The sequence below is a fragment of the Cryptomeria japonica genome, chromosome 6 (assembly GCF_030272615.1).
Source record: "Cryptomeria japonica chromosome 6, Sugi_1.0, whole genome shotgun sequence".
NCBI classification, from domain to species: domain Eukaryota; kingdom Viridiplantae; phylum Streptophyta; class Pinopsida; order Cupressales; family Cupressaceae; genus Cryptomeria; species Cryptomeria japonica.
This window is the reverse complement of record NC_081410.1, coordinates 403778506-403790679: the sequence shown is the minus strand read 5'-3', so window position 1 is coordinate 403790679 and position 12174 is coordinate 403778506. Positions and strand designations below refer to the sequence as shown.

The window sequence follows — 12174 nt, the reverse complement described above, 5'->3', positions numbered from 1 at the left end:
AATTTATTTATGAACAAATCATTACGCGATATGGTATACCTATTCAGTTGACCAGCGACCGGGGAGGCCACTTCGTGAACCATGTCATACGGCGGTTGACATCAGACTTCAAGATTTTTCACTCATTCTCAAGCCCGTACTACCCACGTGCCAATGGCCAGGCGGAGGCCACAAATAAAATAATAATGTCGGTGATATATAAGTCTTGCGGAGTGGAGAGGGATGACTGGGAGGAGCGCCTACCGTCAGTACTTTGGGCATACCGAACAACTTACAAGGTAACCACTGGACAGACTCCCTTCCAGCTAATGTATGGACAAGAAGCCGTGGTGCCAGTTGAATTCATGGTGCCGAGTCTACGGATTGCCATCGATAATCGCCTTGGCGACATGGAAAGCCTAAGGGAGAGGCTGTACGCTTTGAACAAATTAGACGAACGAAAGATGATGGCTCAGTGGGCGACAGAAACAGCCCAGCAAAGACGAAGGTGTGGCACGACAAGCATCTCCGACGAATGAAGCTTACTCCCGGACAGCTGGTGTTAAAATTCAACGGGAAGAACGAAATTAAACTTGGGAAATTCAAAGTCCAATGGTTAGGGCCCTTCCGGATACGTGAGGTCAATACGAACGGGGCGATAAAGTTGTGGACGCTGGAAGGGAAGGAGATACCAGACGCAGTCAACGGGTCGAAATTAAAGATCTATCACGAACGGCGGGAACCAGGACCCTCCAGTCAATCAGTCCGCTAAATTGAAAAAAAAATAAAAATAAAATAAAAATATATAAATTTAATAAAAAAAATTTAAAAAAAAAAAAAGAGGAAAGTGGCCACCGTACGGTGGGACCACCAAGGTGACACCACCATGCGGTGAAACCACCGACGGTGGGACCACCGAAGGTGGAACCACCGACGGTGACACCACCGTGCGGTGGAACCACCGATGGTGACACCATCGTGCGGTGGAACAACCGTGCGGTGGGAGCCACCGAAGGTTGTTGCCGCGACATGAACCTACCACACACTGCACCGAACAAACCCCTTCACGCAAACAATAAAACACTTCCCCGCCTTGGCAATAAAACCCCTCGCGGAAGAAGAAGACACCGCACACCGCACAGCCCGACCACCACGCACCACACGACGCGAAGGATAAAAGAAGAGGAAGACGCACCGCACGGCCCGACCACCACGCGACACGAAAGGGAAGAACAGTCCGCACACGCCGCACAGCCCGACCACCGCACAACGCACAACCCGACTACAGGCCACGCACAGCAAGGGAAGAGAAACACGCCGTAAAAAGACACCACACAGGCCACGCACAGGGGAGAAAAAGAAGAAGCAGCCGCACAGCAGCAGCCAAAAAAAAAAGAGGGCCGTTACGAAGGTGTAGATTTTTTCTAAACAAGCAATCAGTTACACGGAGATTGATGGATTCAGCAGGGAAAAGGAGTTGGAAGAAACAGCTGCACGCTTCTTCCAGTAGCAGCCAGAGGGATAGGGGCAGCAAATATTAGGATTTTAGCTTCAGGAGTACGTGTTGCAGGCGGCACCATGGATGCCAGCGCCCAGCAAAAACAAAAATAGAAAGCACCACAGGCTGCCATAAGTGCAAAAAACACAGTGACGCCACAGAATGTTACTTTTGAAGGCCTGAATGGATTGGAATGCCGAAAATGGTGGCAGGACACCCCCGATAATGACCTGGTAAAGCAAAACCTCCGTAAGGCACAAGTAGAGTGGGCTATTCGGATGCCCGTGTTCCCTATCCGGAAGTACGAGGGTGCCCTACGCTTCATGGTGGACACCTTGGACAGGCATACATGCACCAGCACGTTTGAATACCTCCGAAGGGATGTTACTATATCCTTCAAAGCAGGGGATTTCACGAGGGTATTCGGCATTCCGGGCAGCCAGGGCAAGAAAATAGACTTGAAGGCCAAAAAGATGACACGAGAGGAGAAGGAGCGGTGGATTAAATTAGTCTCCCGGAATTTGACGACAGCAGAGTTGGACAGTGTGACTAGAGCCACGAAGGGTCACGGAATCCGTAAGACTTTTGTTGCGGAGGGCCACTGGAGATGCATTATGGATGTCATCAAGAGCAAATTGACAGGGTCGGGTAGGGCGTCGGACATTGCCCTCCCTCAGATTATGCTGATGAATGGGCTAATGAATGGCATCATATATGACTGGGCCGCGTTACTAGCAGAGCGTATGTATGAGTTTTTGACGCTCCAGCATCGCACATTCTATATGCCGCATTACGCTATAGGGTTATTCCTGGAGGCCACGCCGGAAGCAGTGCCGGAGGACGACTTGGAGGTACGGCTGCAGGGACCGTTGACAGTAGGAGAGCCTCCAATAATGTATTGGAGGCACTTGGACATTGGGCACTCTTCCGCGAAGCAGAAACGGGCGGTAGATAGGGCCTCGGCCTCAGGGGAGCCTGACAGCGGGAGGGATTCCAGCAGCACGGAGGATTCGGAGGCGGAAGGTGAGGAGGGCGATAGCAGTCAGGCAACGGAGGAGCCTGTACGAGTCCGGTTTGCCCCACCTCTGTTACCGATGGGCACGCCTGTGCCAGCATCTGGAGTAGGCGGCACCTGTATTCCGGCCTTCGGGCAGAGCCATACGCCTGTTACACTTGGTCCCTTCCAACACGACCACCAGGGAGCACCGTTGGGCCCAACCACAACGGCACTTACCGAGGACATGGCAGAGTCAAGGACGGAGGAGTCACCGCATCGAGTAGTGGTCGTTGAGGAGCAGGGACTGACGGAGGTGGAGGATACCGAGCCTCACGTGCGGTTGGACGTCGTGGGTAGTGACGCTGTGGTGACTGTTTCTGCTTCGTTGTTGGAGGAGCCGACGACAGCAAACCATCCCCCGGTCACGGAGATGCGTGCTGACCTTGAGGCTATGCAGAGCTGGCTCACACAGCGGTTTCAGATGACACTGGCACAGCCGGAGGGAGCTGTTGTATTCTCACCGTGTCGAGAGACTAGAGCAGAGGTAGTCAACTTGGATGACTCGTCAGGGGAGGCACATGGACTCACAGTTGGGAACGAGGCGGGGGAGGTCGCCTCTACTAGGAAGGCACCAGGAGATGGTGCACCTTCAGTGGCGGAGGCGGTACCTTCACAGCAGGATACAGTAGTGACCGTTCCACCAGGGACTTCACAGCCTTCGGCACAGACGGGGGAGGATGTTGAGACCTATCTAGCTGACATGGCTGATATGGTGACGAGGGGTAGGCGGGTGGTGGCCGCTGCCCAGACGCAAGCATTGCAGCAGGTGGTGGTGGAGCTAGAGCAGGTCTTACAGTTTATGCGAGTGGGCTGCCCGACAGCCTTTGCTACCTGCTTTGAGTCTCAGGGGTGGCCGACTGCGGAGACAGAGGAGATGCTCCAGGCTTGGAGGCTACGTCAGCCTGTTGTGGAGAGTCGGGTGACGGCAGTTGTCCGCAAGATCGAGCAGGTCTACCGGGATGCTTATTATACATTGAGACATACACAGCAGGAGTCTGCAGCCAGGGAGGCTGCCCAAGTAGCGTTGGAGAAGGAGGTGGCCAGTCAGCACGCCTCATGGGCAGCCGAGAGGGCGCAGTTGTTGGCATAGCTAGAGATGGCCCGCATAGAGACGGCTGAGACCCGGGCAGCAAAGGCTGAGGTAGAGACTCGTCTGGCAACCAAGCAGACTCGGTTGGTCTGTGCGACGAAGGCCGTGGATACAAAAGAGGAGTTGTTGGAAGCCGCACACATGGTGAAGACAGCTTTAGAGAAGGTACTGGTGGCGGAACGGGATGTGGTTGCATGTACTCAGCAGGTGTATGAGCTCCGCGCCCACTTGGCGGCCCAGACACCGACATCTCACACTTCTGCTTCAGGGACGCTTTCTCAGCCCCCTCCCTAGTCTTTCAGATATATTGTATAGGTTGCATTATCTCCATTTTTGTAAGTCGCCTGGAGACGACTTTTCTTTTTGGGGGGGATGATGTTGGCGGCATTATTGTACACGAGAATAACATTAGTTAATTATGTGTAAATGTTTTGGTTAGTTGGCAACCGAGGGGTGGAAGTTGCGGTGCGATGGTTGGCGCTCGCACCCCCTCGGTACCCTTTTATACTTCGGAATGTAACTTGTAAAATACACTTATTATGAATAGAACATCTGATGTACTTTGTCTGATATTTACGGCATTATTCTGCGTTATGTTCTTTATGTCTTAAGTTATTCACCCGAGAGGGCAAACAGAATATGCCTGTTAAATCTGATTACAAGTATTACGAACCAAGCTCTGATACCATGTTAATTTTAGTAATTAAACTGACAGAAAATAAATGCAACACATAACACAGTGTTACCCTGGGAAAACCTCCCTCTTGGAGGTGAAAAACCCAGCAAGAAATCTCAAATCCAATTAGGTTAAATATAACAGCAAATTACAACATAGCCCCTCTAGGGCATACAAGTAACTTATCCGATTCACAACTCAGATTAGACTTGATCAACTTGCCCAAAATTCAGATTTCAGACCATATGGTGATAGTTGCATGCCCTAGGATGAATTTCTTCAGGTCTGGAGCAGATTCAGCAACCTTGAATCAAGTTCGGCACCCTAGGAGCAGGCTTGGTAGACTTAAGAGCAGATTCGGCAAGCCTGAGAATAAGTTCACCCAGGTAGAAGATGATTCGCTGAATAGTTCGCTGCCTTAGATGATTAATTCGCTGCTTAGGAAGTTCGCACAGCAGAAGTAGGAGTATTCGCTTGGTTGATTATATTTTTGATCCTCAAATGATCTTACTTATATATGAGTTCAAGCCCACTACAAACCTTGGTCAGCCTTATTCATTTTGGCGCCAAGTCATAATAATTTGAATACTTTATTTACAAGTTACATTGAATAGGTCTTGACCTATTTAAAATTTACAAGTTATATATTAATCAATTCGCCCTATTTAGGGCCTACCCTTAATCGGATATTACAACTAAGATTTCTAAATGTCAAGGTCGACAGGCCACTTGACATTTTGTGCACTAGGTCGGCCCTAGAAGGGATCTAACCTAGCTACACAACAACAATAGTAAGCGCTATTTTGGGTAATTGGTCTCTATCTCAGCCTTCCTTCAGCTTCAAGTGCAAAATCTTTAGTTTCAAGACTTTGTGAATTCGCTAAGGCTGGGAAACAATATTTTATTGTTTCACTTACATATATTTATAAAGTGACTTTATAATTTAAGTGAAATAAAGTGGATGTAAAAGTTAAGGAGGTTAAATAATATTTTAATATTTTATGCGGCCTCATAAACTATAAAGAAAATAAAAGATTTAGTTGATATTTTAAAGAGCGAAAAGGGACGTCCACTTGAGGAGAGATCAGTGAAATATTGAAAAGGACAAGGGTTATTATTTTATTGTATTTGAGCTTCCCTAATCTATTGTTGCCCTAATTTCTCATTGAGATTCTATATATTGGGGTTTTGGCCTTCATTTGAGACAAGTTGATTTGGTGATTTATGATATTTCTCTTTAAGAAAACCCTTTGTGGTTTTGGAGATTGGACTTGGTATATCTCAGACTTGGTGAGGGCGAAAACCCTTGCAAGGAACATCTTCTACACTGCTGAAAGATCCAATCTAAAGGATTTCTTGGTGGTTTTGTATAGGAATCACAATAGAGCTTATTTGTGGAGTTTCATATTCAGTTTTTCTAGAGATTGTTGCACATCAAACTTGTAGAGTTCAATTGAAGGGATATTTTGAGGAGTTGTTTGTTTGTATCTTCCTTGGCTGGCCATACCATCCTTGCAGCTGGCCGTTCCATTCTTGGGTGTGACATTGGGTTTTTTGAGCTCCCAGTTGGTTTTTGAAATCAATTGTTTGGCTTGGGAGTGGTGTCTACGGTTCCTATTGCATTGTCTTTCAGTTTTATCAGCAAAGGAAACTCTTTCTACCTGTGCCGTCCATTTTTGGGAGCTTGTTGGAGCTGGTTGCAAGTACATTAATTTATCAAAGTCAATCAAATTTTTTGGGTATGTTTGAAATGGCTTTGTTATGCAATTTTATGATCTAGGTAGTTCATGTTTTCATGAAACATTGCAATTTCCGATTTGAAATTAATTATGGTTGAGGGTTTCTTGAAAAAGTATTGTTTGGAAAGTTATTTTTGTTATTTCAATCGCTGAAATATATTATTGCTGTGAAAACTACTTCTGCATTTCCATCTATTTCTCTAAACACTCAAAATGAAAACAATACATTGCAAGCAAATTGTTAAGGGAGTGGAAAAGGCAAAAAATATTATAGCAAAGACGGCTGCATATTACAAACTTGCTCCATTTTCTACAATTCTCTGCCCCTGCTAGATCATCCACAAATTGCTAGTAAACATCACTCAATAGGAAAATTTAAACATGACACAAAGATTAATAATTCCAATGTGAGTTCATGGCATCCTCAATGGATAGTATCTTCTAATAGTACATACCCAGCAGCACTTTTACGTGCACGAGAAGCTGTCTTGACGACATCCCCATTCGCTAAAACCACCTATCAGTATTGCAACAATTTTTAGCATTTTACAAAGAGCTTCTAAAAAGGTATGGAAAGAAGATACTTACAGAACAAGAAATCAAACCTCTAGATTAATGACATTGTCACGCATAGTCCCGTATCTGCAATAGAGATGTTTGACATATCAAAGGTACTAATAATTGAATTTATAATTTTGAAGATACACAATTTCACCCTTGCTATCTGCTTTGGAAATCCAATAATAAATGACTACCAAGAAAAAGTTACCATCAATTCTTGCTACATTAAGAGAAATCAACCTTGAAGTTTTCAATACTGGGCATTCAAACTGTCAGCACAACTATTCAACTAAGCATACTGCATGTATTAATTCACCATTATAATAGTAGTACCCTAAAAAGACAATAGCCTTGAGTCTCTTGCAAGTTATAAACATTATATCAATAACACTATACCTTACTGCAAGAGATCCAGAGCAACGTGTTGCACACATACCTCCAATTGTAGCTCCAGGTCCTGTATGGAAAGCACAACAAAGTACCATCAGAAAAGGAAACCTCCAAAGAGGATTCTAGTTAAGTTAATTTACATCATAGACAAAATAATGACTGAGTGACATAAAAACATGGAAACAATAGGCTAGTTTGTAAGTCTTGAATAAGTTGGATATTTTAAAAACTTTTACAAACAGAACTCCAATCTTGAATAAACTGGAGATCTCAAGAACGTTTAGGTAAAGAACAATCAAAAAATTGAAGGCAGAAATTAAAAATTACTGAATTAAATATGGAATAAACTGGTCAATTTGAAATATATCTTTTACTCCCCCATTTTTTGAGCTTTGAATTTAAGGCCTATTATACCATACCCACTATTTAAGTCAAAAGGAACATAGTTAAAACGAATTTGAAGCCCCTTTGAAGAAGCGTCCATATATATCTGAGATAGCTATTTCAAAGACTTGTTGATCTATATTTAAATGACTGTAGTGAAAGATGCCAACTGCTGATTGGCACAACCTGACCGGTTGGTTTGTATAAAATTCTTTGACCAGCGTGTACATATTTGGGGTTTTGAAGAGATTTTGAGGATAGTATGTCATTGACTTTTAGAACGTTGCACAATAGATACAATACAAATAGAAAACTAAACTAATTCTGAAAATTGAAAATCAGAACTCTGATTTTTATTACACCAGTGCAATTTGAGAAGGAAAGACAATTTATTTTTGCTCAAGGTGCAAATTTGCATACCAAGAGTTCCGAGCTTGCCTGGTTGAGCCTCCTTATATGACTGAACTTCAATACATGCTAATGTGGGAGCTCCCAGAGTGTGGAATTAGCTACAAAAGACCTTATTGACTCTAAAATGAATTACCAAAAACAATTGGAAAAGAATTATGTAGACCCAAACTGATTTCCAAAACCTTGCTAGGAGAAGACGCCAAATTTGACCTCTTTTCCACAATAAATTGCACATGTAGCTCAAATGAAATATCGATTCTCTGAAATAACCACTAATCTGCCTTAATTCAATCCCAACGATGAATTCTCTACCAAAATCTGATTCCAAAACCCTCCTGTTTATTTATTTGATCTCCCAGGCTAGCTAGAATGGTACGGGCCTAGCTGGGAAAGTACGGCTGGCCCCAATTGTGCACAAATTTCACTGAAAATTATCAAATTCCTGCCCAGAACTGAATTTCAGAATGATAACCTGCTGTAGCTGTCGTTAAAACTCTGATTTTAGCCCTCCTTGACTAGATATAAGCATTCCAGGCAAATCGGTATGTTGAAAAGTGAGAGGGATTTTGTTCTATCACCAAGAAATGGAGGTTTTAGTCCCCAATTCCACTCCAGAACTTTGCCAAACTCGTTGCAGACCTGTAGAAGATAATATTCTCAAAAAATAAACAACTCAATGTCAAAATGATTGTCAAATTCACTTTATATTTCAGCTCTAACCCTAATTTTGAATTAGGGTTTCATCTCCCCTTTTATTAATAAAATAATTTTATTTTATTTATGCCCCTTTCTGAAAATCGAACCACAAGGGGCCTCCATCATTATTTTAATTTGGCCCCTTCGTTATTATAGTAATATTTGCTAAAATGCCTAGGAAAGAGTGCCAATGAATTATTATAACTTATCTCCCCATAAACTGATTATAATATCACTTTACTATTATTTTATTAAGTTTTTAATATTTCCTCATTTATTAATAAAAAGAGATCCGGGACTCAGATTGGAATTCCGTCTGAAGTGCTATGGTCATCGATGGCACCTGATTCTTGTAGGCTAACTGACAGTGATCCCCTAAAAAGTAGGAATCCTCCTAGAAAGTAGGAAATTGTCTCCAAACCTCTGGAAATGCTCAAAAGCGATCTTGATATGCTTCGTGGCCCTCCGCGTGGTCAACCAGTTAACTAGTTGTCCTCCATAAAAAATAGGACCCCTCCCTAAAATTTAGGAGATGGTCTCAAATGATCCAAAATGGTTCTCAAACACCCCGGGAACTATCGTCTGAATGTCTGAATCAGCTCACAAATCCCCCTACAAGGCTCCATGACTCAGAATGGGTTCCCTCTTCACTCCATTGGCCTAAGGGAACCAAATGATAGGCCAGTTCCTGCTCAACTGCCTCTCACCTAGGAAGGGGACATTACATGTAGACTCACTTAATTAAGGCCCTTGTGATTGACGATTGTTAAATTTATGATCAGATTATATCAGGAAAACAAATTCACCTCAAACGAACAGTATGAACACTAAGTTACCCTGGGAAAACCTTCCTTATGAAGGTGGAAAAACCCAGCCACAAAAATTATCAGTTATTTATATAATCAAGTCTGAGTATGATATACAAGTAATGGCTTCACTGGTTGAAGCTTTATGCACACAATAATTACCACACAAGGTAATATAGAAATTGAACTGTCAAAACTCAATCTGCCGAAGGTATGTTGGATCGGATTCTTATTGTTGTAGAATGAAATCTCTTTAACTTATCAAATTCACTGAATACGAACTGCAGAAGGATAAGTCGGACTGCTACAGAAGATCACGTTGGTCTGCCAGAGAATATGTAGTATGCTTACTGAATATATATCTTAAATCTGCCTCTTGCATATTTCCGATTTGAGTATTAATTTCTATCTCTCATCACATCCAATAAGAAAGATGTATTTTCCATATATAAAAAATTCGATGTCTTTCCAATAGAAAATGTGTCTCTTCATAATTGCCTTTCAACAAACCGATTCATTAATAACACAATCTGTTAGTTAATTTGATTGTCTAATGTTTATCTAACAAACCCGATAACCAACTTTAATGATTAATTATACAAACCCGACGAATCAATAAGTTCGATATTAATGCATAAGTAAATCGGTTTATTAAATATGTAAGGCCGATAGGCCATTCTCATATTTGATATCTATTTAAATGGCTCTAAAGGATTGCTTTTGACGCTATATCATCAACACTCCCTCTTAGCTAGGGAGGAATCCTTCTTAATACAAATGAACACATCCACCATGGCTACTCCCAGAGGATGAATCCACCATACCTACTCGCAAAGGGTGGAACAAGGGCTGGAACCTCAAACTTCTCTCACAGAGAAGAATGCACAACAAGGGTTGATACCTCAAACTTCTCTCGCAGAGAAGAATGCACAACAAGGGCTGATAACTCAAACTTCTCTCACAGAGAAGAATGCTCAACAAGGGCTGATACCTCAAACTTCTCTCTCAGAGAAGAATGCTCAACAAGGGCTTGCACCTCAAACTTCTCTCTCAGAGAAGAATGCATTATAATACATATCAAGTAATTACTGATGCTAAGACTCCCTCTCAGCAAGAGCTTTATTTTCCACAATTCCAAGCTTGTCTCAAAAATGCACAAATTTTACTTTTGCAAGAGGCTTGGTGAAAATGTATGTCGTCTGCTCCTCAGTACAAATGTATCTCAACTGAACAACATTCCTTTGTACCATATCTCTGATATAGTGGTACTGAATCTCTACATGCTTCGTTCTGTCATGAAATACTGGATTGACTGAAAGCTTTACATAGCTTTGATTATCACAATGTATGATGGTAGGCTCCAATGATTGACCAAACAATCCTGCAAGAAGCTTACGAAGCCACACTGCTTCACGAGTTGCTACACATGCTGCAATGTATTTTGGCTCTACAGTGCTTAGAGCTACTGAGGACTGCTTCATGCTACACCAGGAAATCATAGCGGATCCCAAACTGAAACAACAACCAGAAGTGCTCTTTCGATCAGTAACACTTCCTGCCCAATCAGAATCTGAATATCCTTCAAGAATCAGGTCCATACCGGAAAAGTATTTCAAGCCATATCCAACTGTGCCACGCAAGTATCTCAAGATATGTTTGACTGCAACTAGGTGTATCTGTCTAGGTTCACTCATGAACTGACTAAGTGCACTTACTGCATAACAAATATCCGGTCTAGTGTTAACTAGATACATCAGGGACCCAATCAATTGCCTGTATATAGTAGGGTCCACAAGATCTGAACTAGCTATGGCTTCCCTTAAATTCTTCAAGTTGGTTTCCATGGGTGTGGACATGGATTTACAATCAATCATTCCAAATCTCTTCAAGATGTCGATGGTGTATTTACCTTGACTTAGGATAATCCCATTGGGCCTCTGCCACACCTCCAACCCTATGAAGAAGTGCATAAGCCCTAAGTCTTTCATCTCAAATTCTGAAGTCAGCTCCTTCTTACATCTGATAATGAGATGATCTTCTCCGGTAATAAATAGATCATCAAAATAAAGTACCAAGATCAACATATCACCATTGAATAGTTTGAAGTAAAGGTTTGGATCAGCATCATTTTTGCAGAAACCCAAACCCACCAAGTATCTATCAATTCTTTCATACCGAGCCCGAGGTGCCTATTTAAGATCATATAGGGCTTTCTTCAACTTACACACATGAGACTTTTTCCCATGAATCACGAACCCCTCAGGTTGCTCGATGTAGACTTCTTCTTCAATCACGCCATTAAGAAAAGCAGTCTTCACATCCATCTGATGCAACTTCCATCCCTTAGCTGCTGCAATAGCAATGATGGTTCTAATGGAAGTATAGCGAGCAACAGCAACAAATGTTTCTTCGTAGTCTATTCCTTCTTGTTGGGAGAAACCACGAGCCACAAATCTAGCTTTGTACTTTTCAATGCTGCCATCAGCTGCATGTTTTATTTCGAACAACCACTTGGAAGATACAACAGACTTCCCTTCTGGTCTAGGCACAATATCCCACACATTGTTCTTGAGAATGGATTGATATTCTTCGTCCATTGCATCTTTCCAAACTTGTTGATTTGAGACTTCTTCTACACTAGAAGGTTCAGATTCAATAAGATTACACATTAATGCAACATAACCAGAAAATCTTTGTGGTCTTTTGCTTTCTCTGAATGTGTCTCTAGGAGCAACAAACTGTTATGCTTCCTGCATAGTGTTTTGCACCCAAAGAGGTCTCTTTTGAGACACAACAATATCCCTAGGCCCATTAGTGGGATCCAAGGGTTCAATTGGATCATTGCTTATCTCAGGTTCTCTAGACTCCCTCTGAACCTCAGGAGTAT

At 42.6% G+C, this 12174-nt stretch overlaps 1 protein-coding gene across 4 annotated transcripts in view; it reads right to left on the bottom strand.

Annotated features, from left to right (window-relative positions):
• Nucleotides 1-12174, bottom strand: part of LOC131065840 (D-lactate dehydrogenase [cytochrome], mitochondrial) — a 283265-nt gene that overhangs the window by 160065 nt on the left and 111026 nt on the right. For all 4 annotated transcript variants that reach the window (XM_058000480.2, XM_058000478.2, XM_058000477.2 and 1 more), the window contains exons 7-9: nt 6997-7057; nt 6645-6681; nt 6495-6556 (exon numbers count right to left, since the gene is read on the bottom strand). In XM_058000480.2, the coding sequence (XP_057856463.2) occupies nt 6495-6556; nt 6645-6681; nt 6997-7057 (160 nt within the window). The remainder of the gene's footprint in view (nt 1-6494; nt 6557-6644; nt 6682-6996; nt 7058-12174) is intronic.